The 26,130-nt window shown below is 45.6% G+C and overlaps 2 protein-coding genes and 1 non-coding gene across 5 annotated transcripts in view; 2 read left to right on the top strand and 1 right to left on the bottom strand.

Moving 5' to 3' along the window:
- Positions 1–2,944, top strand: part of KIF23 (kinesin family member 23) — a 34,579-nt gene extending 31,635 nt beyond the window's left edge. For all 3 annotated transcript variants that reach the window (XM_033189578.1, XM_033189577.1, XM_033189576.1), the window contains 4 exons: positions 560–642; positions 835–916; positions 1,425–1,495; positions 2,315–2,944. In XM_033189578.1, the coding sequence (XP_033045469.1) occupies positions 560–642; positions 835–916; positions 1,425–1,495; positions 2,315–2,330 (252 nt within the window). In that variant the 3' untranslated portion in view covers positions 2,331–2,944. The remainder of the gene's footprint in view (positions 1–559; positions 643–834; positions 917–1,424; positions 1,496–2,314) is intronic.
- A 4,306-nt stretch (positions 2,945–7,250) lies between these two features.
- RPLP1 (ribosomal protein lateral stalk subunit P1) lies at positions 7,251–9,694 on the top strand. The gene is made up of 4 exons (XM_033189574.1): positions 7,251–7,470; positions 8,123–8,197; positions 9,318–9,435; positions 9,576–9,694. Exons 1-4 carry the CDS (start codon positions 7,399–7,401, stop codon positions 9,653–9,655), a joined length of 345 nt encoding a protein of 114 aa, XP_033045465.1. The 5' UTR covers positions 7,251–7,398; the 3' UTR covers positions 9,656–9,694.
- A 2,662-nt stretch (positions 9,695–12,356) lies between these two features.
- Positions 12,357–12,571, bottom strand: LOC117071918. The gene has a single exon (XR_004432641.1). It is a non-coding gene; the product is annotated as a small nucleolar RNA U3 (small nucleolar RNA).
- Positions 12,572–26,130: the final 13,559 nt, after the last annotated feature.

Below are 26,130 nucleotides of genomic sequence, written 5' to 3'. Positions count from 1 at the left end.
GCTGCCTAAAGCTATTTTCCAGAAAGAAGAGACTTGCTTGCCTATAGAAGAATTCTCCTTTGATCACAGAGTCAGTGAATGATCAGGAAAGTAAAAGATAATACCAAAAAAAAAAAGCTTTTTATTTCAAGTTCAATTTAGAGTTTTTGTTCTTATTATAATTAGCTACAAATGAGACTATACTGTCATTTGAATATGGGCAACAGGGGCCACTCAGAAGAAAGTACCATGCCTTAGAGCATGTAGAAATTTCCAGCAAATTTCTTGATCCTTAGTGCAGTTTAGTTTTTAAATTACAGGTAGAGCAAAAGGAATATTTTTTTCTGCAATTATGAATGTTGCTGATTACATTGTATTGGACTTCTTTTGTTTGTGAGAGATACGTACTCAAATTTCTAAATTATTTTGATAGTACAGACTCAGCAAGTACCAAGTACTATCTGATTTTGTGGATGGGAATTTCTATAAAATAGAATCATGAGAACAATTTGAAATATACATGTGTGTTTTTCATTTGGGTGTATCAACGTGTAACAGTGACCTTTTCTTTTGGCTTTAGGGTGATATTTATAAAACAAGGGGTGGTGGACAATCTGTTCAATTTACTGATATTGAGACTTTAAAGCAAGAATCACCAAATGGGTAAGTAACCATCAAAAATCTCTGTATAAAAGTTGGTCATTTTCTTAGCTGCTCATTTTTTGAGGAACAGAACAGCCTGTGAAATGTATCATTAATTCTCCAAAGGGATATAGATAGTATTTCCCTACTTCTAATACTTTTCCTCTTCTTAGATGCAAAAATAATTGTTGCATCATGTTTCCCCTTTTTCAGTAGTCGAAAACGAAGATCTTCCACAGTAGCACCTGCCCGACCAGATGGTGCAGAGTCTGAATGGACCGATGTAGAAACAAGGGTAGGGGAAAAATTAAACATTTCCCTGCTTACTAAAATTAGGTTTGTCACGTTTTAAACCCCACAGCTCTAGATTTTTATGCTCTTTGAAAAATGCTGAGGTATAATCTCACATTGCCAGTGCACCATGTAGGCCTATTCCTAGAATAACAAGAATCCACTTCATCAGGAACCCCCTTGCAATTGTTACTCCTGAGGAGAAGCTCTTGGAAAGAACATGGGAAGGTAGGGGTCAGGAGGCTAAGCTATGGCCTTAGCCACCAACTCTCTTCACAAACTTATTTAAAATGAGATAAGTTACCTAGATGATCTCTAAAGACGCCTTCTGACTCACAACATTTGTGGCCTATGCCAGAAATTAATTACGAGTGACTGGTGTTTTAACATAAGAGTCTTTGCTGAACTAGAAAGCAATATTGCATTTCACCTAGGTGTAGAGCCTGCTAAATAACTGTGTTTTACAGACTATTGAGAGGAGCTGATCTTTTTCCTCTTGTCATTTTTCTCAGTGTTCCGTGGCTGTGGAGATGAAAGCAGGATCACAGCTGGGACCTGGATATCAGCATCACGCACAACCCAAGTGAGCACTGACTGTAACTGGGGTCTTGCTGTGTGCTTTTTTCCTCCTCTGGTCTTTACGTTATTCTACCATCCATCCCCTTGTTGTTTAGAACAAATATATGGTTTTGGTTTTCCCCTTGGACTATCTGGGCCCCCACGGGCAGACTGCAGTAGGCAGCTGGAATGCTGAGAGCCTCAAAAGGCTGGATAAGAGCAATCAGAGCTGCAAGGCAGGCGGTGGTGGAAGATTGGTGGCTCTTGTTCATATTCTGCCAACCCTCATAAAGCTTTCTGAGGCCGAACTGAGAGTACCTCTAAGGAGGGAAGGCTACAGGCTTAAGTTGGGGACTAGACAGCTTTGTGTAAATCACTGTTTTCTGACTTGCTTCTTGGTCTTGGTGTAGCATTAAGTGTTCACTAAAGTAAATAACACTGAATGGAAGAATTTATAGTAGGGAAGGAATTGTACCTTTTCCTCTTCTGTTAAACTCATACTCAGGAGTCTGACCCAGTCTTTTTCCATATTTTAATAAAATCCCTTCTTTACAAATACATACATACATATATATATATATAAATGCTATAAACATATATATGTATATATTTTACATTCCACATTTTAAACATTTACATTCCTTAGTGAGCAATTTAGAAAATTGTTGCAGCAGGATAAAGATGGGAAATCCTGTTTTCTAAATTTAATACTAAGATAAGCATATTTTATAAAAGTTGTTTGCTTTCTCAGAGGGATTTCTCAAAGGCCTTCTAAAGATTGATTTGCTATGAATGTGTTACTAATTGCAAAGTTCAACTCTAAGTGCTGGTTGTTATGTTTTAGGCGCAAAAAGCCATGAAATGACAGTCCCAGTAGTGAAAGAACATTTTCATTTGTGTGGATGATTTCTCGAAAGCCATGCCAGAAGCAGTCTTCCAGGTCATCTTGTAGAACTCCAACTTTGTTGAAAATCACGGACCTCAGCTACATCATACACTGACCTAGAGCAAAGCTTTCCCTATGGTTCCAAAGACAACTAGTATTCAACAAACCTTGTATAGTATGTTTTGCCATATTTAATATTAATAGCAGAGGAAGACTCCTTTTTTCATTGCTGTATGATTTTTTTTATAATGCTTTGTTAAAATATATTTCATGTATACTTATAAACTAATTCACACAAGTGTTTGTCTTAGATGATTAAGGAAGAATATATCTAGATCATGCCTGATTTTTTATTGTGACTTTTCCAGCCCTGGTCTGAATTTCTTAAGGTTTTATAAACAAATGCTGCTATTTATTAGCTGCAAGAATGCACTTTAGAACTATTTGACAATTCAAACTTTCAAAATAAAGATGTAAATGACTGGCCAATAATAACCATTTTAGGAAGGTGTTTTGAATTTTGTATGTATATATTCACTTTCTGACATTTAGATATGCCAAAAGAATTAAAATCAAAAGCACTAAGAATTACATAGTTGTGTGATGGCCGTTCATTCAGCACGTCCTCCCAGCACCTGGCACAGTGCCCTGCATTCACCTGGCACTCATTATTTGTGGGACGAATTGAAAAGAAAGCACTAAAAAATATATAAGATAATATGTTAAATGGACAATGCCTTTTTTTATGTGACAACCATAATTATCTACATATTAAGTATGACTTCTAGACATTTAAACAAAAAACATAGTTTGGGAACAACATAAATTAGAAAAAATACTGTCGAAACCATGGTGAAATATCCCATTGCATGGGTGAACACACATTTTACTTGAATTTAATTTGGATTTCTTTTGAGGCTGATCTTTTTTTTTTTTTTTGAGGTGGAGTTTCACTCTTGTTGCCCAGGCTGGAGTGCAATGGCACGATCTTGGCTCACCGCAACCTCTGTCTCCCGGGTTCAGGCGATTCTTCTGCCTTAGCCTCCCAAGTAGCTGGGATTACAGGCATGCGCCACTACGCCCAGCTAATTTTGTATTTTTAGTAGAGACAGGGTTTCCTCATGTTGGTCAGACTGGTCTCGAACTCCCAACCTCAGCCGCCTGCCTCGGCCTCCCAAAGTGCTGGGATTACAGATGTGTCACCGCACCTGACCACTTTTTTTTTTTTTTAACTAAATGATAGTTTAATATTTTGTTATTCATAATAAAAGTGTGATATTAGTCCTTGCCAAAAGCTGATTCAGAAGTTAAGGGAGAAGACAAAATGCACTAGTCACTCACAGTATAGTAGTAAACAATGTCGTGTGTGTGTGTGTGTGTGTGTGTTTGGGGGGGTGGATTTTTGCTCTTATCGCCCAGGCTGGAGTGCAATGGCGCGATTTCAGCCACCGCAACCTCCGCGTCCCAGGTTCAAGCAATTCTCCTGCTTCAGCCTCCCCAATAGCTGGGATTACAGGCATCTGCCACCAGGCCCAGCTAATTTTGTATTTTTAGTAGAGACAGGGTTTCTCCATGTTGGTCAGGCTGGTCTCGAACTCGCAACCTCAGGTGATCAGCCCTACTCGGTTTCCCAAAGTGCTGGTATTACAGGCATGAGCCCCGCACCTGGCCAATATGTGTGTTTTTAGAATGCTTCAGAACACTAAACGTTAAATTGCTATTGTAGTAGATACAGAATTTATTTCTTGATTTTCTTGTTTCTTTTTTATTTTTAATTTTATTTCAGAAACAGGGTCTTGCTCTATTGCACAGGCTGAAATGTAAGGGTGCAATCATGGCTCACTAACTATAACCTCAAACTCCTGGACTCAAGTGATCCTCCTGCCTCAGCCTCCCAAGTAGAGGTAGTTGGGACTACAGGTGCTCACCACCATGCCCAGCTAATTAAATTTTTTTTTATTTTTGTAGCGATGGAGTCTTGCTATGTTGCCCAGGCTGGCTTTTTTCTTTCTTTTTTGAGATGGGGTCTCATTCTGTTACCCAGAATGGAGTGCAATGACATGATCACAGCTCACTGTAGTCTCAACCTCCCAGGCTCAAGCAATCAGCCTCTTGAGTAGCTGCAACTACAGGCAAATGCCGGCACATCTGGCTAATTTTTTATTTTTTGTAGAGATGGGGCCTTGCTCTCTGGCCTTGTCTAGTCTCAAACTCCTGGCCTCAAGCAATCCTCCCAACCTGGCCTCCCAAAGTGCTAGGATTACAGGCATGAGCCACTGTACCCAGCCTGCTTTTTAAATTATTATTTAACAGAGACAGCCTGGGCATGGCGGCTCACACCTGTAATCCCAGCACTACAGGATGGCTTGAGCTCAGGAGTTCGAGACCAGCCTGAGCAACATGCTGAAATCCCATCCCTACAAAAAATTTAAAAATTAGCCAGGCATGGTGGCACATACCTGTAGTCCCACCTACAGGGGCGGCTGAGGTGGGAGGATTGCCTGAGCCTGGGGAGGCAGAGGTTGCAGTGAGCTGTGATGGCGCCACTGTGCTCCAGCCTGGGCAATGGAATGAGACCCTATCTCAAAAATACACACACACAAATAGGGACTGGGTCTCACTATGTTGCCCCAGGCTGGTCTTGAACTCCTGGGCTCAAGCAATCCTCCCGCCTTGGCCTCCCCAAAGTGCTTGAATTACAGGCATAGGCCACCATGCCCTGTCCCAGCCCACTTAAAAAAAAAAATTTAGCCGGGCACGGTGGTTCACTCCTGTAATCCCAGCACTTCGGGAGGCCAAGGTGGGCGAATCACCTGAGGTTAGGAGTTTGAGACCAGCCTCGTCAACATGGTGAAACCCTGTTTCTACTAAAAACAAAAAATTAGCCAGGCGTGGTGGCATGCGACTGTAATCCAAGCTACTCTGGAGGCTGTGGCAGGAGAATCGCTTGAACCTGGGAGGCTGAGGTTGCAGTGAGCCGGGATTGCGCCATTGCACTCCAGCCTGGGGAACGAGCAAAACTCCGTCTCAGGAAAAAAAAAAAAAAATTTAAATGGCTTATTACATAGTATTTTCAAAATATTAATGGGAAATTTTTACTATGATAGGAGAATATGGAGCAGTGGAGTTTGTCTGAAGTAACTACTGAATGTACTAAGTCCATCAGCAACACAAAAGGAAATGCATGAGTATTGATGTTTTGCTTAGCTACTTTAATAGCTGTGGTTAGTGCTTACTGTTTGATACCCTGTAAAAGTGTGTATACGTGGAGAAAAAGATTATTTCCTCAATGACCACAAAGTGCCACTTGCCAACCAGATCAGGTTTTTTTTGTTTGTTTGAGATGGAGTTTTGCTCTTGTTGCCCAAGCTGGAGTGCAATGGCACGATCTCGGCTCACTGCAACCTCTGCCTCCTGGGTTCAAGCGATTCTCCTGCCTCAGCCTCCCCAGTAGCTGGGATTACAAGCACCCGCCACCACGCCCAGCTAATTTTTTGTATTTTAAGTAGAGGCAGTTTCACTATGTTGGCCAGGCTGGTCTCGAACTCCTGACCTCAGGCGATCCACCCGCCTCAGCCTCCCAAACTGCTGGGATTGCAGGCGTGAGCCACCGCGCCCGGCAGATCAGTTTTTTAAGTACACTGCTGGAGGCACAGTATTTTGGACTGACTCATTGTAGCTTTGGAAATGTTTGGATTTTTAAATAGCTTTAACCTTTCTTGACCAAAATTCCACTATAATGTCGTCTTAGATTTGGATGAAAACTCAATAGCTTTGTTTTTAAAAAGTTTGATAGCTTTATAAAAACTTTTTTAAAAATTCGGGATATGAAAATATTTGTTTGTAGTTAAGATTGACCCAAATAGGACTCTAGATTGGTGATTTCAACAGAAATGTTTCATCAGAGATGATTATTAAATAATGGGATGGACTAAATAAAGAAGGTTCCCGAAAAAAAAAAATCTTGAACTAACTTTCCAGTGAACGAAGCAAATTCCACGAGCAATGTAAAGATGACCATTTTTGAAAGTAGGAATTTAAATTGGATTCAGATAACAAATAACAGGTTGTATACAATTTACCCATAATCCCCCTTCCCCGAAGCACTAGGCGGTGAAGTTAGGCTTCTGGATTCCAACTCCACGCTCCACCGCGCGGAACTATGCAATCTTGGGTTAGTTACCAGGTCTAAGTTAGGTTTCTGGATTCCAAATCCACGCTCCACCGGGCGGAACTATGCAATCTTGCGTTAGCTACCAGGTCTAAGTTAGGCTTCTAGATTCCAAATCCACGCTCCACCGCGCGGTAACTACACCACTTGGGCTAGTTACCGACTCTAAGACTTAATTTTGTCATCTGCAAGATGGAGATAACATCCAACTCCTGCTGTGTGAGGATTACGTGAATCCTTGTAGAATGTGGCTCAGTGACTGGGATACAGTAAGCGCTCCACGGCTACTGCTATCATAATGCTGTTAGTTTGCTCTTCCTCCTACATCTATCTATCTCACCCAAAGCCCTGCGCTAAGCAGGGAACTCCAAGGTGGGACGCAGCCTTTACCCTCAGGGTCAGCGCCGGCTGGGAAGGCCGCGACCTAACCAGGAGATTACGAACAATGTCACCACGGCCACAGCGGAGCTCCTGCCAAGTCAAGCAGCTCATGGAACCAACGGGGGCGAATACCTACGTAACCCGATCCTAAAAGTGTTTTTAACTGTCTCAAGTCCTATAAATTTACCTAAATAAAGTGGGACCGTATTTGTAGGCGCTGGGACACTTTCTCAACAGGAAGAACGAATCAGGCGCAGCGCGCAGGCGTCTTCCATCGGTCTTGGGTCCGCCTCTTCCGTCCGGTGCGGGCGCCGATTGGTCCGCGTGGTCACATAAGAGACTGCGCATAGGCGCGCGAACCCCTTTCCTCAGCTGCCGCGAAGGTGCTCGGTCCTTCCGAGGAAGCTAAGGCCGCGTTGGGGTGAGGCCCTCACTTCTTCCGGCGACTAGCACCGCGTCCGGCAGCGCCAGCCCCACACTTGCCCGCGCTATGGCCTCCGTCTCCGAGCTCGCCTGCATCTACTCGGCCCTTATTCTGCACGACGATGAGGTGACCGTCACGGTAAGTGCGGGCGCGAGTCGGCGGCCGGGCTGCCTGTGGGCGGCGACTCCCGACTCTCCATGCGGTTCCCGGCTCCAAGCCGTTGGGCCCAGCACTTCCGGCCGGGGCCAGGCCGCGAACACAGACGGCATGGGGCGGGCGCTCCTCGGGGCTGGGGCCTGTCTCGCAGTGCGGGACCTGGGCCCCCGGGACCACGTGCGGGCCCGGAGGGCGTGGAGTGCGCTTGAGGCTGGGCTCTCCGGCTCCAAGATCCTTCGTGTAGAAAAGCTTTTCCGCAGCGCTTGGGCACCCTGACCCGCGCCTCGTCTCTCCCAGGGACACTTACTTTGAACTCTTTCGGTATGATTGCCTTGAATTCCCCAGGTCGTGGAGGATAGCGCTCGAGCTCGGCTCCACCTACCTTCCAGGTCTTGTAACTTAAAAAGAAAAAAAAAAATAGCGTGACTCAGGCAAGTCCCAGCCCGTGAAACAGCAGTGATGGGCTCGCCCATTGCAGGGCTCCTGGCACACATCTCTTTTGCTTGTGATAGTATATTTGAGCTGGTTAAACATGTCCTGTACACTTTATTGAGTGACTTGCCTTTGACTTGCAGCGTTTTGGAGATACTACATACGCTACGTTTTGATGGATTGACGTTTTTATTTGTTGTAGGAGGATAAGATCAATGCCCTCATTAAAGCAGCCGGTGTGAATGTTGAACCTTTTTGGCCTGGCTTGTTTGCAAAGGTAAGGTGATGGTGGCAAAGCGATGTGGTAAAGCCTGCTGATTTACGAGGGCAGGTGTACATGCTGAAGTACCTCCAGCAGTGCCATAAGGCCCCACATGTCGCTGGGTCTCCTAGGTGTATTTGGTTGCATTTATATCTCTAGGAGCTAATAAGATTTCAGTTTCTCAAGTCACGTTTCCTTATCAGACTCTGGTTTCCCTTTTGCTCTGAAACCATGGTCAAAAAAAAAAAAAATCTGAATCAGGTCATTTATTCCCAAAAAGGATCACCCAGGAGATAGGTACTACCCATGTTAAAGTTGCAAGCAAATTCTTGCATTAAACCTGTGGTTTAATGGACATTTGGGTTTAGCGGACTTCATTGACACAGTAGGTACTATGTGTTGGGATATAAAAGACTAATAAAGACGAGGTTCCTGGTCATGGAGCTTGCACTGGCTATATTCCATTGTATAGGTTACTTAATCTCTGGCAAGTTAAGCTGATAGCATCTAACTCCGGGGTTGTATCCTCTAAAGAGTTTTGAAAGATGGTAAACATTGTACCTATGTCATCTTTAACAGGCCCCTTTTGAAGTCCTATGTTTGTTTAGTAGATTGAAAATTTGAGGAGGAGACATGGAACTGTGGAAAGAATACTCATTTGAGTGTTTCAGGAAGTTTGGATTATTTTTTTGCCAACATGTTATTTGTAAAAGGAGGGAAATCAGCTACCTCAGGAGGTTCTTAACATATAGGAATGTAATTATCAGATTCAAAGCTGAACAGGAGTGTGTTGCCCTGTCTAACCTAAGTTTTGGCTGTTAGCAAAGAATAGCCAGTGTCTAGGGTATTGATTCCAGGACCTTCCACTAATAACAAAATCCAAGGATGTTCCATCTCTTATATAAATGTATTTGCATATAACCTATGCACATCCTCCTGTATACTTTGGAAGTCTACATGTTTGGTACGCATGCTTTTCCACTGTGGAAACCATGGATGTGGAACCCACTGTATATAGTGTTAGGGGGTTGAACACTGTAACCTGGAAGGGGGGATACTTTTCGTTTTTGGTGCGTGAGTGCTGTGTAACAAGGACAGAACTGGGCATTTACCTATGCATGCACATGTATTGCAGGCCCTGGCCAATGTCAACATTGGGAGCCTCATCTGCAATGTAGGGGCTGGTGGACCTGCTCCAGCAGCTGGTGCTGCACCAGCAGGAGGTCCTGCCCCCTCCACTGCTGCTGCTCCAGGTAGGAAACATGGAGTTTTTAGTATTGGGAGGAGTGTAGAGATTTAAATAAAATAGTATTATAGGTAAAATTGCCGTTAATTTTCCACAAGCAGATGATGTATGGAAATCCTAACACCTGACTCACTGTTTTTTTTCTAGCTGAGGAGAAGAAAGTGGAAGCAAAGAAAGAAGAATCAGAGGAGTCTGATGATGACATGGGCTTTGGTCTTTTTGACTAAATCTCTTTTATAACGTGTTCAATAAAAAGCTGAACTTTACTGCTGTTGGTCTTACCCATAGTTTGGGAATGCGCTCTGCAGAAATGGTGTCAGTTTTGTAATGTTGGCTTTCAATCTATTCTGCCATGACACAGGCTGAATTTTCTCTGCCACCATTGCCAGATGTGCGATCATAGACAATCCTGATCCTAACAAGAAGGCACCTCATGGTACAGTGTTAAAAACTGCACTGGGGTGGCAGGAGGAAGAATCAGAGCAGATGCTTTGTCCAGGTTACCTGTATAAACTTGATGATTATAAGGTGTGTCCCCTCCACTGGGGGCGAAGGGTAATACAGACCAGCATTAGAAAGCCTCCTGGGTAGTTACCTTATACAACCCTGCCTAATAATAAACTTTGATCTATGCTGAATTGACTGCTACATCCCAAGGTTGTAAAGAAACTAAGACCTAGCTGTGTAATGTCTCACCAAATGCTTGGGAGTTTTACGGTAACACTGAAGGAGTGCAGAAAGTTTACTTCATAGTTTATTTATTTATTTATTTTTTGAGACAGAGTCTCGCTCTGTCGCCCAGGCTGGAGTGCAGTGGCCGGATCTCAGCTCACTGCAAGCTCCACCTCCCGGGTTCCCGCTATTCTCCTGCCTCAGCCTCCCGAGTAGCTGGGAATACAGGCGCCCGTCACCACGCCCGGCTAGTTTTTTGTATTTTTTTTTTTAGTAGAGACGGGGTTTCACCGTGTTAGCCAGGGTGGTCTCGATCTCCTGACCTTGTGATCCGCCCATCTTGGCCTCCCAAAGTGCTGGGATTACAGGCTTGAGCCACCGCGCCCGGCCAACTTCATAGTTTATTAAGGTCCCCAGTTACACAGAGTGGATAAAACAAGATTCAAACCTGGGTTCCAAAAACTAAGCTTTGTTTGCCAATTAATAATACCATGAATGGAAATTTTGACTTTTCAGGCTTGGATTATATAATAAACCATGCGTATTGTGTATTCAGAGCAGCTAATGACATGCCAGGCACATGAATGAGTCTTACCCTTACCTGCATTAGCATTTAATAGATGAAGACATTCAGTGATGAAAAGCATGACTTCTAGCCGGGACTGTCATATCAATGTGAAAAAGACCATTTGTATAAGTTGCTGCAGCTACTTGGGGAAAATGGCAGTTCTACTTTGAGGCATTACTCGAGAAACTACACGTGGACACGAGGATACAGGCCTGGGAATGTTCAAAGCAACACTTTGAGCACAGACATTAAGTATATGCATCTGATAAGAGTAATAAATAGATGGGATGGTGAACAATTTAGGACCTTGAGTAAGGTGCAGTTAACAATGGGTAGGAGTATGTAGGTGTCAGTATTAGAGTTTTATGTTTTAGGTTTTTTGAGAGGGGTTCTAGCTGTTGCCCAAGCTGGAATGCATTGGTGCAGTCATGGCTTACTGCGGCTTCAAACTCCCAGGCTCAAATCAGTCATCCCACTTCAGCCACCCCCAAGTAGCTGGGACTACAGGCATGCCACCATGCCTGGCTAATTTTTTGTAGACATACCTCAACCTCCTGGTGTCAAGCGATCTGCATGCCTTGACCTCCCAAAGTGCTGGGATTGCAAGTATGAGCCATCATGCCTGGCTAGTTTTGTGTTTTTAATATATGGCTTGAGCATCCCTTACCCAAAATCCAAAACATCAACATGACACTCAAAGGAAACGTTCATTGGAACGTTTTGGATTTTTAGGTTAGGAATGCCCAACCTGTATATTAAAACCATAGGCCCGGCATGGTGGTTCATGCCTGTGATTCCTGCACTTTGGGAGGCTGAGGCAGGAGGATCACTTAAACCCATGCCTGCCTCTACAAGAAATGTTTTAAAAAATTAGTGCAGTGCGGTGGTATTTGCCTGTGGCTTCAGTGAGCCATGTTTGTACCATTATACTCGAGACTGGGTATAAATTATCTAAAATTAGATAATTATCTAAGATCATAAAGTATATATAAAAACCTTAGGTATATACAAACCTTAGGTATATACAAATATTCCAAAGTCTGAAAAAAAATGAGAAATCTGAAACACAAATGGTCCCATGCATTTTGGATAAGGGATGCTCAGCCTGTACTAAAGGGCAGTTGTGAACTAGTGAGGATGATGTCACGAGACAAAGATAAGTGATAGCCTATATCTACATGTTAAGTGCCTGCTTTTCCTTCACCCATTAACAGCTAACATTAGCTAGGACTGCTCGTCTGTGTGGCATCTCATTCTTCACAACAGTCCCATGACAGGATGACCCCATGTTGGGGATGGGGAAGTGGAAGCTCTCAGGTTACAAACTAGTAAGTGGGTGGGTGAACCAGATTAAAACCCCACTCTGACTCCCTGTTCTCTTAACAGCATGGCCCATGCTTTGGTTCTGTCTCCCACCTGCATCAGCTTCCTCATCTGTAATGACTGTAGGATTCTGGAGAGGTAACAGTAGGAATTCTTTGTGCTGAGTGAACAAGTGTCAGAGGAGGGAATACTAACACTTCACCAAGCTGAAGAATGGGTTAAAGAGAATACTAACAACATTAAGTGGTAAGCTAGGGATATTGTAAATATCAAACAGCTATCCAAACAATCCAATCATAACTAAAATGTTCACTAGCAAGACTCCAATGTTAACGGTCTATAAGTGCATGGCCCAGGCTTTTCCCCCCACTCAGACTGCATTCTCTCCCTCTCCCTTGGAGGAAGAGAAGAATCATCATCAATGGCAAATGACAGTTGCAGCAAAGCAACACCAAGAGCCAACCTCACGCTCAGCAGAGAACGCTGTGCTGCCACCTCCTCATGGTTTCCAGTGCTGTACACATTGAGAGAAACTTCTCTAGTAAGGAACTACAGAATTGATGCCTGAAATTATACTCTTGGTCCAGCTTTTTTTTTCTTTTTTTTTTCTCAATTTATTTGAGACAGGGTCTCACTGTTGCCCAGGCTGGAGTGCAGTGGCATGGTCATAGCTCACTGCAGCCTTTCTTGGGCTAAGTGATCCTCCCGCCTCAGCCTCCTGAGTGGCTAGGACTGTAGGCATGAGCCACCCTGCCTGGCATGGCCTAGCTTTTTAAGAAATCTTAATATAGCTAAAAATCTTTCTAAAGAACAATTTGAAAATCAAATTAGGAGACCCACATACATACATAGAAATACTAACTTAATTCATCCAATACTGAATGAAGTCCTCTTTGTTCCATCTGCTTTCTAGTTCTCCCGAGCCTCCTTTTTTTTTTTTCTTTTTGGAAATGGGAATATCTACTTCATATTGGGGAATGAAAGAGGTAAGTGAACATTCAGTACTTGTTACTTCCCTTTTGCATACAGTACAAGGAACACGGCTGGCATCCCTAGTTCCCCAAATATCCAGGTCTAATAGGTCCAAGCCTCATGCTCCTCAAACCCCATACCCACCATTCTTTTTGTTTGTTTTTTGTTTTGTTTTGTTTGAGACAGAGTCTCACTGTTTCCCAGGCCTGAGTGCAGTGGCGCGATCTCGGCTCACTGCAGCCTCCGCCTCCAAGCGATTTTCCTGCCTCAGCCTCCTGAGTAGCTGGGATTATAGGCACGCACCAGCACACCTGACTAATTTTTGTATTTTCAGTAGAGACAGGGTTTCACCATATTGGTCAGGCTGGTCTCGAACTCCTGACCTCATGATCCGCCCGCCTCAGCCTCCCAAAGTGCTAGAATTACAAGGGTGAGCCACTGCACCTGGCCCCCCATTCTTATCAGTCAGGCAGGTTTGGTTTCTCTTATTTCATACTTCTGATTGTTCACCAAGCATACATGTTACTTTGCTTACATTTCCATTGCTCTCAGCATTGTGTTTACATCTCCTGTAGCCACTGGTCCATGTATCCAGGTCCATGGCTGGCCAACTCACACCCCTTTAAAAGTCTATCAGCCGGAAGCCAAGATTAGGCATGAAGGGCTCTCATGTTCTGGGAACTGTAGGAACAGACATGCTCACAGACAAACCATCTAAACAACTTTGAAAACCTGTATTGTCACCAAATGTGTTGCACAATGGGATAAGTACAAATATCCAAAAGCTCCTGCCAATTGTTTTACTCTCTAATCCTTTTTTTTTTGCTTCTTCTTGACTGAAAATAAGGAGAGAACCACATGTGAAGTTTTAAAACCACCTTTTGGAAGAGATAAACACTCAATTAAAATGAAAGAATTAGGTGCAGTGGCTCAAGCCTGTAATCCCAGCACTTTAGGAGGCCCAGGCAGGCAGATCACTTGAGTCCAGGAGTTCCAGACCAGCCTGGGCAACAAAGTGAGACCCCCATCTCGACAAAAAAAAAAAGAAAAAAATTATAATGTCCAGATTATTGATCGACCAGAACAGTCCAGGTTCCATGATGCATGCAGTGGTGTCTGTGATCTGACTTTGAGAGACATCTGGCTCTGTTTCAGAAGAACTAAAAATACAAGTGCTGTAAAGCTTTAAAGCAGCCATGTTTATCTTAAGCTGAATTATCCAGGCTTGCTTACAAAGATGAGAGAAGTGGCCTGTAAAATGACAGAGAAAAACATGAAGGTCTGGTCGCTGTATCTTACAAAAGTATGCGTGTGGAGGGGACTCCGTGACATGGCAGAAGAAATGCTAGGTTGAGACAGCTGAAGTGCTAGGCCTAACTTTACCCTGTCATAGCTGTGTGAACTTATGAAGGTACTCAACCTCTCTGAGCAAGTTCGTTGTTTTGTTTAAAACTGTTTTGAGACAGAGTCTTGCTCTGTCACCCAGGCTGGAGTGCAGTGGCACAATTTCGGCTCACCGCAACCTCAGGCTCAAGCAATCCTCCCACCTCAGCCTCCCAAGTAGTTTGGATTACAGGTGCATGCCACCATGCCCGGCTAATTTTTTTGTATTTTTTGTAGAGACAAGGTTTCGCCAGGTTGCCCAGGCCGATCTTGAACTCCTGGACTTAAGTTATCTGCCCGCCTCAGCCTCCCAAAGGTTTTGTTGGGCCAATGTGAGCCACCATGCCTGGCCAGTTTGTTTATATTAAGAGGGCTAATTGAGTTCTCCTGACAGGGTAAAGCCCTGAATGGGAGAACGCATAAAAGTTATCTCTAAAGTGCTACTCAACCAGATCAACAATACCTGGCTCACATTGTTCCCTAAGAATTTTACTGTACATGTTCATTGAAATTATGGGGGGGGGGAGAAAGGATTTGGCATGTTTTATTTGAATTTATAGAAACATAGTAAACATTTTGCTGCATAATTATTTTGAATTCTTTCATTTTGCTTTATTTTTTGAAACAGGGTTTTGCTTTGTTGCCCAGGCTGGAGTGCAGTGGTGAGATCAATGCAGTAGTGAGATCACACCTCACTGCAGCCTCGACCTCCTGGCTTCAAGCCATCTTCCCACCTTAGCCTCCAAAGTAGCTGGAACTATAGTTTTAGTTCTTCTGAAACAGAGCCAGATGTCTCTCAAAGTCAGATCACACACACCACTGCTTGCATCATGGAACCTGGACTGTTCTGCTCAGATCAATAATTTGGACATTTCCATCAGAAAACAGGGTCAGAGGTCTTCACATATGTTTATAGGATTGCTCAAATACTTAGGGGCTTTCAAAGAATTCTCCAAGGACTTCTCAATTTAACTTGCTGAAGCTTCCACACCTCTGACTTGTATGCTTTTGAGAGTGCTTATAATGTCCAATTCAAGAAATGTGTGTGTTTCACGCTCCAGACCTTTGCACTTGCTATGACCATGCCACTGCACTCCAGCCTGGGCAACAGTGAGACCACTTTGGGAGGCCAAGGTGGGCAGGTCACTTGGGGTCAGGAGTTCGAGACCAACCTGGCCAACATGGTGAAACCCCATCTCTATTAAAAAATACAAAAATTAGGCCGGGCGCGGTGGCTCAAGCCTGTAATCCCAGCACTTTGGGAGGCCGAGACGGGCGGATCACGAGGTCAGGAGATCGAGACCATCCTGGCTAACGCGGTGAAACCCCGTCTCTACTAAAAATACAAAAAAAAAAACTAGCCGGGCGAGGTGGCTGGCGCCTGTAGTCCCAGCTACTCGGGAGGCTGAGGCAGGAGAATGGCGTAAACCCGGGAGGCGGAGCTTGCAGTGAGCTGAGATCCGGCCACTGCACTCCAGCCTGGGCGACAGCCAGACTCCGTCTCAAAAAAAAAAAAAAAATACAAAAATTAGCCGGGCGTGGTGGCGCATGCCTGTAATCCCAGCTACTCGGGAGGCTGAGGCAGGAAAATTGCTTGAACCCAAGAGGCAGAGGTTGCAGTGAGCCGAGATTGCACCACTGCACTCCAGCCTGGTGACAGAGCTAGACTCCATCTCAAAAAAAAAAAAAAAAAAAAAGGACACGGGTAATTACGTCCACGTGATTGTTGACTAACTGCCTCCTACTCCACACCATATGTTCTGGGGATCAGAGCTGTTCGTTTTGCTCACCTGTATCCCCAATACTTAATGCTGGGCTCCTTGTTGGCCTTCAATATATATTTGATTATCAGAGTTCAACTCTCCTTTTACACGTTAAGAAGTTAGGACTGGCCGGGCGCAGTGGCTCACGCCTGTAATCCCAGCACTTTGGGAGGCTGAGGTGGGCAGATCACCTGAGGTCGGGAGTTCGAGACCAGCCTGACCAACATAGTGAAATTCCCGTCTCTACTAAAAATTAGCCGGGCGTAGTGGCGCATGCCTGTAGTCCCAGCTACTCAGGAGGCTGAGGCAGGAGAATCGCTTGAGCCAGTAAGGCAGGGATTGTGGTGAGCTGAGATCGCGCCCCTGCACTCCAGCCTGGGCAACAAAACTGAAACTCCGTTTCAAAAAACAAAAGCAAAAACAAAAAAGAAACAAGAAGTTAGGACCCAGATGGGAGGAGGAACTTATTAAGCAGCAATAGTAAACGGAACCAGAACTGGAACAGACTACCAAATGCTCTTTCCATTGTAGCAGCCCTACAGGGTCAAACAGGCGCCTGTCATCCACCAGGAGCCTCATTCATTCATTTCCTTTCACAGCACGCACCTTCCAGGCTCCCCAGCACGGGTACAAATTTGAGGTGGGAACCAGATAAGGACGAAGGCAGAGATGCTGTTGGTACCAGGTCTGGCCTTGCACTCCGGCTCTGCGAACGTAATGCACAGTCTTGCAAGCCTAGCCCCTGGGCATCAGGGCCGATTGCCCTGGGTATGCCTGGAGAGATGAACAGGGAACTCATCAGATGCCACAGCAGAAGCAAAGGCATGGTACCTGGAGGCCCACTTCCTTCTGGACACGGAGTCCGTCACTCAGGGTGACCTGTCACCTCCTCTGTCACGTCCAACATCACCTAGGATGAAGTAGAAGATGCAGGAAGCTTAGAGGCCAAGGCTAGGAGGCCAGACGAAGTGTCGTCGCCTGCCCTGGTCTCGGCCCCAGGGAGCCTGGCACCTCTCCAGCGCTGGCGCGTGAAGGTCGCAGGCCCACAGTTGAGCTTTTTTTTTTTTGATACGGAGTTTCGTTCTTGTTGCCGAGGTTGGAGTGCAATGGCGCGATCTTGGCTCACCTCACCGCAACCTCTGCCTCCCAGGGACAAGAGAGTCTCCTGTCTCAGCCTCCCGAGTAGCTCGGATTATAAGCGTGCGCCACCATGCCCGACTAATTTAGTAGAGACGGGGTTTCACCATGTTGGTCAGGCTGGTCGCGAACTTTGATCCACCCACCTTGGCCTCCCAAAGTGCTGGGATTACAGGGGTGCGCCACAGCGCCCGGCCCACAGTCGCCCTTTTAGAGCCCGCTGCGCGCCCATCAACGCGGCGCTGGGAGGAAAAGGCGGGCCGAGAGGCGGGGCTGGAGGCCGAGTGTGGCCGAGGGAAGCCGAACTTTACAGTTTCGCTGAGGCTTGTTAGCCGCTGGGGGCGCCTTCGGGCCCGCCGGCTTCTGCGCATGCTCTTGACCCTCAGTCCCCCGGAGGAATGTCTTTAGTCGGGAGCTGATTAGTGGATGAAGGCTGCTGATCTGTTTCGAAGCCTCTACGTCGGGAGAGGCCAACGCTTTCATTAGCCAGCAGAAATGGGATGGGGCGCGTTTGTAGTTGGGAATTCTGAGCCCGGGCTGTTGCTTGGAGGACTCAGGAGCAGCAGTAGATTTCGGCGTTACCAGGAGAGGTCTCATCAGGTCCTTGTTCCTTCACTTCCCAGAAGTGGGCAGTTCCTGGCGCCTTCATTTCCAGAAGGCGATTTTACCCAGAGAAAGGAGAGGGAAGATTTGCTCTACCTTTGGCTCCTTACCAAATAGCTAAATCACGTGGGAAGCTGGTAAACAAAAACACAAAAATGAATGAAACAAACAGCTTGCCGGGCCCCTCCAAGGCCCACTGAACCAGCACCTCGGGGCAGCCACCAGGAATCTGTATTTTCATAAGCTCTTCTGATGAGCCGTGGGATAAGTCAGTCAGGCCTGGAAACTCCCGGATCAGAGCAAACCCAGCTTCTCACTCAGCGCCTGAGGAAAAGATGCGTAGTCAATATTGTTTGAAAGAATGTGTTGTGTAAATGAATATATGAATGAACAGCTGTCTTCAAACGTGGAAGGAAAAGTTAACAGTTTGATAAAAGGCGATAGTGAAAAACCTGGGAAAATGGGCTGTTGGTTGATTTGGTAAATTCCTACAACGTTTTTCTTTTTCTTCTTCTTCTTTTTTTTTTTTTTGAAACGGAGTATCGCTCTGTCGCCCAGGCTGGAGTACTGTGGCTGGATCTCAGCACACTGCAAGCTCCGCCTCCCGGGTTTATGCCATTCTCCTGCCTCAGCCTCCCGAGTAGCTGGGACTACAGGCACCCGCCACCTCCCCCGGCTAGTTTTTGTTTTTGTATTTTTTAGTAGAGACGGGGTTTCACCGTGTTAGCCAGGATGGTCTCTATCTCCTGACCTCGTGATCCGCGCGTCTTGGCCTCCCAAAGTGCTGGGATTACAGGCTTGAGCCACCGCGCCCGGCCTCTTCTTTCTTTTCTTTACTCCTCCTCCTCTTCCTCCTCCTCCCCCATCCTTCCTTTCCCCTCCTCCCCCTCTTTCTCTTCTCTTCTTTTTTTTTTTTTTTGAGACAGGGTCTCACTGTCGCCTAGGATGGAGTGCAGTGGTGTGTGAACTCTGCTCACTGCAACGTTGAACTCTGGGACTCAAGCGATCCTCCCGAGTAGCTGGGATTACAGGCACATGCCACCACGCCCGGCTCCTTTTTTTTTTTTTTTTTTGTCTTTTCTAGAGATAGGGTTTCACCATGTTGCCCAGGGTGGTCTTGAACTCCTAGGCTCAAGTGATCCTCCTCCAGCCTTGGCCTCCCAAAGTGCTGGGATTACAGGCGAGAGCCACCACACCCAGCCCCTTAATGTTTCATTCCACTATTTTATTAAAGACTGAAAAACCAGTTAATAATGTGGGAATTTTGAATTTTTTAAATTTAAAAACCACAGTTAATAATGTGGAGATTTTGAATTTTTTAAATTTAAAAACCACACTTAATAATGTGGGGATTTTGAATTTTTTTAATTTACTTTTTTTTTTGAGACAGAGTCTTGCTTTGTCACCCAGGTCGGAGTGCAGTGATGCAGTCAAGGCTCACTGCAGCCGCGACCTCCTGGGCTCAAGCAACCTTCCTGCCCCAGTCTCCAAGTACCTGAATTACAGGTGGTGAGCCACTGTGCCATCACTACAAGTTCCAGTTTTTTAAAAAAAATTTTAATGTTTTCTTCAGCCTGTTTGAGTTTGAATTACTACAATTTTTTTTTTTTTTTTTGAAATGGAATTTCGCTCTGTCGCCCAGGCTGGAGTGCAGTGGCGCAATCTCTGCTCACTGCAAGCTCTGCCTCCCAGGTTCACGCCATTCTCCTGCCTCAACCTCCCGAGTAGCTGGGACTACAGGCACCTGCCACCATGCCCAGCTAATTGATTGTATTTTTAGTAGAGACAGGGTTTCACCGTGTTAGCCAGGATGGTCTCGATCTCCTGACCTCGTGATCCGCCCACCTCGGTCTCCCAATGTGCTAGGTTTACCGGCGTGAGCCGCTGCGCCTGGCCAGAACTACTACAATTTTTTGAGGGTAATTTGGTCCTCTCTCTCAAAAGTGCACTTACCCTCTATCCAGGAATTTCATTTGCAGGAACCTATGGTATGTACAATTGCATTGAAGTATTGCTTGTACTAGAAAAGAAAGTGTATGATAGGCAGATTGAATAAATGTTGATGTTTTCATGTAGCTATATATAGGAATGCCGCTATGGAAAAACATCCAGAACACCTTGTTAAGTGAAAAAGGTAAGTTGCTACCAGTATGCATAACATGACCCTATTTGAGTAAAAAAAAAAAAAAAAAAAAGTGCATATGTTTCTAGTATTAAAAAACTTCTGGGAGGATTCAAAAGTAATTACAGCGATTACTTGTGAGGACAGGGATTGGATGGGGTGGAAGAAATATTTTTACTTTCCAGTTTAATCCTTTCTATATTGCTTGAATTTTTAAAGACCATGAACATACATTACTTTTCTAAATTAAAAATGCTAGTTTTGAGTTTTTAAAAATTGGAGAGGGTTTCATGTGGAAGAGAGACTCAACTTTCAAGTAGCTCTGGAAGGAAGAACTCTGACCAATTTTGAGACAGTTTTAGGTCAAAATAAGAAAAATAAGGAAAAGCTTTGCTGGGTGTTAGGCTGAGGCTGGGATATGGAAGACGGTGTTCCTTCAGGAGGAAGTGAACTAGATGCTTCCTTCAGCTGTGAGATCATGGAAGTCTTCTGGGACACAGGGTTAAACGCTCTTATATCAGACTACCTGGGTTGACTCAAATCCTATTGCCGCTAAATAGGGCTGTGTGACTTTGGGTGAATTGTTTAACCTCTCTGTGCCTCAGTTCCGTCATATACATAGCGGGGATCATGATGACACCTACCTCATAGAGTTCTTGTAGAATTAAATGAGATGGCACATATAAAACACTTAGCATAGTTCCTGTTCAAAAACTGTTGAGCGTTTCTTTGCTATCTCATATGAATTGGTGGCTAAAAAGTTAAAAAGTGGCTGGGTGCGGTGGCTCACTCCTTTGGGAGGCTGAGGAAGGTGGATCACTTGAGGCCAGGAGTCGGAGACCAGCCTGGCCAACATGGCAAAAACCCATCTCTACTAAAAATACAAAAATGAACGGGGTGTGGTGGCGTGTGCCTGTAATCCCAGCTACTCAGGAGGCTGAGGCGTGAGAATCGTTTGAACCCTGGAGCTGGAGGTTGCAATGAACTGAGATCGTGCCACTGCACTCTATCCTGGGTGACAGAGAGAGACTCTGTCTCAAAAAAAAAAAAAAAAAAAGGAAATCAAAGAAGCAGTTTCTACAATTAGAAAGGCTGTTTTATTTTTATACCCTTTATTTATGGGGAAGGTCAAATACTGGATTTTCAGAATTAATGGAATTTTTGGGTTGGTACAATTTCATGTACGCTGGATTGCTTTGCTGGCGAAAGGAATTTTTGTTTTTCAGATGCTGGCTCAGTGTTGCCCCATAGTGGCCAACCCTGGGAAGGGCTACTGGGGTTGACCCCTTCACGCTAGAGTGCTTCTAGGCTGGGGTGTGAGTTCCATAGTCAGGACTGTCTGGCTGCTTGGCTGAGGGATGAGTGAGTCAGTCCACACCTTAGTAAGGAAAGCATGTTTGTGTGCCCTCCCATGACCTAGCCAAGAGGAAACCAAGAGCACTTTAATATGGTCTTCCCTCCCTAGTAATTTACTTAGCACGCTTGACTTCGCCTCTTAAAACGCTCATTTCTTGTTTAAAAACAAAGAAGGATGTCACTGAATCACTGTGCAATCTGGTGCACCCTTGGTTTTCCTCAAAGGTTGTTGGAAGAAAAGGCCACATGAAAACCATTTCTGCTTTTGCCAGAACACTTGAGCAGGCTGTTATATTGTTATGGTCTCCTAAATAAGGTCTCATGTGAAGAATTCTTGTAAAATTTAGGGGCAGGAGAAAGTTTGTGTCCTCTTGAGCATTAGTCCGCATCCTCCTGTATGACAATGAGAGCTCTGTGACTTCATACTCTCTCTTCTCTGCTTCAGCTGCTGAGAAATTCAGTACCAGACCAGATGCCCAATCTCAGTAATTAAATTAACCCAAATGGATAAGGTTAATTTATTAATTTATTAAGGTTAATTCCTCCTCCTTTTCTTGGTACCGATTTTTAAAATAAAAATTTTGGCAGCTCTTTTATTGACTTTACTGCGTAGTTGTACTTTGATCTATATTCTTAAATTCTTTTGAGAAAGAGGAAAGGCATTCTCAAATTAAATGAAAAATTGAATATTGGAAGATTTTTTTCTGGTGGCACGTTAAATGAAATAATATTAAGTTAGTGGTTGTACTTGGGTTTTGAGACTCACAAGCTTATAGGTCCAAGATTTCAGGTCATAATTGTTCTTTACTTGGAAAAATGAGAACCTCATGCATATCAGGCTGTCAAAGAAGTTGTAGGGTGTGGTGAAAAGATAGAAAGCAGTTCAGGCTTGTTTTTTGTTTGTTTGTTTGTTTGTTTGTTTGTTTTGGAGACGGAGTCTCTCTGCCACCAGGCTGGAGTGCAGTGGAGTGATCTCGTCTCACTACAGCCTCCACCTCCTGAGTTCAAGTGATTTTCCTGCCTCAGCCTCCTGAGTAGCTGGGACTACAGGCGCACACCACCACACCCGGCTAATTTTTGTAGTTTTAGTAGAGATGGAGTTTCCCCACAAGGCTTCTTTTTTATCCACTATCACCAAGGATAATATTGAATCAGTGTGAACATTTAGAGACCGAAAAAGCTAGAAGCCCTATTTGGACCCAAAATATTTTCCCTCTGCTGTCATTTCAGACATGCCACCATTAGGGCTTCATTTCCCTGTAGTCTTCTTTAAATACCAAAACTGCCCTGGGAAGGTTAAGACGTCAGTTTCTTCATACTTCAGAGCAAATGGGATTGATTCCCAGGTCCTCCTTTCTGTGGACTGGGTTTTTGCCTCCTCACCAAGAGAAAGGGCTTCCTGGGCAAGCAGAGGCTGCTGGGTAAGAGAGACTTAGTTCTGTTCCAACAAGCTGTGTGGACTTCGACAAACCCCCTGGCCTCTCTGGACCCTGGTGTCCTCATGTTGCCATGAAGGGCTTTTGAGGATGCTCCAGCTCCCACGTGGCCAATCCCAACTCCCCTCCCAGGGCCCCTGACGGACCCTGCGGCCGGTGCCAGTGGAGTCACCTTCCAGCCTGGCGGGGCGCTTCAGCTCCTTGCTCTGTTGATTCTCAAGTAAAGCCTTTCTTGTGTTTACTCAGCAAAGATTCTTTTAAGACAGGCTAAGCACACGGTTTACTCTGCTAACAAGCCTTGGCATTTATTGTGAGGACCTGTGTTGACTTATTCTCGAATCTCCATTGACATTCACTGAGAAACGTTAACGCAAACACAAGGAGACATCCTGGGAGCTCTGAGGCCCGATGTTGTGCTGGGGAAGGAGCTCCAGAAAGGGCCATCCTTTCTGTTTTGGTTAGAATCACCTTGAGAGTTAAAAATAACAATAATATAGGCACCATAAGAGATTCTAATGATCTCCTTTTAGTTTTTTGGTTCAGTATCTGAACACTTTTCCTAAAGGTCTCTGGAAAGCTCCCTGTGTTAATTCTGGATGAGTATGTCTGTGCCGGCCACTTCCTGAGCCTCCTTTCATGTGCACAGGCCTGCTGCGTGCTGGAGACCCACGGCACAGCCGCCAAGTGCCCCTGTGTAGCTCTGTGATCTTGGGACAGTCACTTCCTCCCTCTGGTTGTCAGTCTTCTCATCCCTAAGGTGAGGGGACGCTGTCTCCACGCTCATCTCCCCAGCTAGACCAGGGTCTCAGGCTTGAGCCCAGGGCCTAAGAGCCCTAAGAAATGTTTGCTGAATAAATGAATGAATAAGCCGCACTAGCCACTCTCTCATCTTGTGCCTGAATCCTCCCCCATTGCAGGCTCTGCTCTGAGTCATAGTCTGACAAGATCTGCTAATGGGGTCACTGCAGACAACCACAGAGCCTCAGCATCTGACTCATACGCTGCGGCTGCCAAGTGGTTTCACCTGCCTCTGCCTCGCTCCTCCCCTCCTCTCATCCAAGCTGATGCTTGTAAAGGAAACAGCTTTCAGGTGAGGGGCCTGTGTATTTGGTTTGTCTCTGTTGCCTGGAAACTGTTGACATCCTGAGACATTCTGTTGCCTTCACTGGGTAATGAAAAATTGATTACTTTTCTCTCTGTCAACAAACTATAGCCCGTTCCCCTTGGCTGGGAATGGGTGAGAAGCATGTGCGTCTTGCTCTGTGGCTGTTTGCTTGCTTTCAAGAAGTTGGGTTTGCTTGACTTAGAAGTGGGGGTAGGGCCCAGAGCAGAGGGACAGGATGAGTGGCTGTGGGGGAGGCTCTCAGGGAGAGGACGCTCCTTACTTCCCTTGAGTGCTCCCTCAGTTCCAGCAAATGCCTTCGCCCAACTGACCCATGGCACCTCTCCCCTCTGCAGTGTCCTCTCTGTTCAGCCTGCCCAGAAGCCTTCTTGAGTCTCTCCAGCCCTGGGGACAGCCTGAGCTACACAGCTAATACCATTTCCTCTGTGTTCTGCTCTGTATGGTGTTTCCTCTGGACTGTGCGCTGGGCTGGTATCCCCTGCCTGATGGCATGGGCAATAGATCTACCCAGAGGAGCTCAGCATGCTAGATTTAGAAGGGACCTCAGAGAGCATCCAGCCCTGTTGGTTTTACATTTGTGGAAGAGGAAGTTCAGAACACAGGTGACGTGGCTGTGGCCACATAGCTAAAGTGATAACAGAGTATGGCTTCTTGACTCCCAGCCTGGTGGGATGAAGGTCGTCAGTTTGGTACTCACTGTCCTTGGTGGAATATAAAAGTAATGGGATGGCCCTCACTCCAGGAACATATCAAACACTCAGCAAAAGGGGACAGAGACTGGGCAAGAGTGGACAGAGGCCTGGGGTCTTTCCGTGGGGAGCGTGGTGACTTGGCCACTCAGCAGGGATGGAGGTGGTGGAGCTCACGTGAGAGAAGCTTTCAAAAGGTAGTGTTGAGAGAACAGTGAAGAACAGGCTTTGCGAGGGTGGCCTGATGTGTAGGCTTGGCCAAGTCCTCTCCTTTCCCAACTCCACCTTTGGTGCCTCCATGCCTTGCTCCCCAGAGCGGGGACAGTTTGTGGGCCCCACAGCCATAGGAGAGCAGAACTGCCCAGGGTAGGAGGTCACAGCCTCAGGCCGCCTGGTCCCCCTCCTGCAGCCTTCTTGGCTCCAGGTGAGATCTGTAGATCACCCCATAGGCTCAGCCTTGCCCCCAGCCTCAGGGGAGCCCATGCTTGCAACAGGAGAGGTAAGGGCTCTCTGAGATTCCCTGAGCTATCACTCAGGCTGGCCCTACTTTAGACCTGCCTCGCTCCAGGAAAGGATCTTACACTTCGTTCCAGGGCCCCAGGCCTGCCTGGACATCTCTGAGTCAGCTTCAGGGGATCATAACTTTAAGCCTCTGGTTCTTCACTGATTCTTGTACTCAGACATTTCTTGAGTTCCTTAGTCCTTGGGTTTCAGGCTGGCTTAGGAGCAGCCAGTTGGAGGGCTCTGGACGTGTTTTGCTTGCTTTGCATCAATGGTGGACTAGGGCTGGGGCTGGGAACTGGGCTTTATCACTGATGTCATTTAGAATTGCCAGTGCATGGTCAGGATAAGAAGCAGACTAGCTCCTTCTCCTCCTCCTCTTCCTCCTCCTCCTCTTTCTTCTTCTTCTTCTTTTTTTGAGACAGAGTCTTGCTCTGTCGCCCAGGCTGGAGTGTAGTGGCATGATCTCAGCTCACCGCAACCTCCGCCTCCTAGATTCAAGCAGTTCTCCTGCCTCAGCCTCCTGAGTAGCTGGGATTACAGGTGCCCACCACCACGCCAGGCTAATTTTTGTATTTTTAGTAGAGATGGGGTTTTACCATGTTGACCAGGCTGGTCTTGAACTCCTGACCTCAGGTGATCCACCTGCCTTGGCCTTCCAAAGTGCTGGGATTATAGGCGTAAGCCACCATGCCCAGCCCAGACTGGCTTCTACTCAGTTTTATCACTATTGTCACATTCTCTACAGACTCTTTGCCTGACCCTGGGGGATGGACCCTTCTGCCCCTCACCTCCACCCCAGGTATACCACTGGTAGGTATAAAGCTTTTTACATACTTATTTCTTTTTAAAATAAGCCTTATTTTTTAGAACAGTTTTAGGTTTACAGCAAAATTGAGCAGAAGGCACAGAGATTTCCCTTATATCACCTACTCCTACAACATGCACAGCTTCTCCCACCATCAAAAACCTGCAGGGAGTGGTCCATTTGTTACAGTCCGTGAACCTACATTGATACATCATCATCTCCCAAAGTCCATAGTTTACATGAGAG

Source organism: Trachypithecus francoisi, unplaced genomic scaffold (assembly GCF_009764315.1).
Source record: "Trachypithecus francoisi isolate TF-2019V2 unplaced genomic scaffold, Tfra_2.0 Lachesis_group3, whole genome shotgun sequence".
NCBI lineage: Eukaryota > Metazoa > Chordata > Mammalia > Primates > Cercopithecidae > Trachypithecus > Trachypithecus francoisi.
The sequence above is the reverse complement of the archived record's forward strand: the minus strand, read 5'-3'. Positions and strand labels throughout refer to the sequence as shown.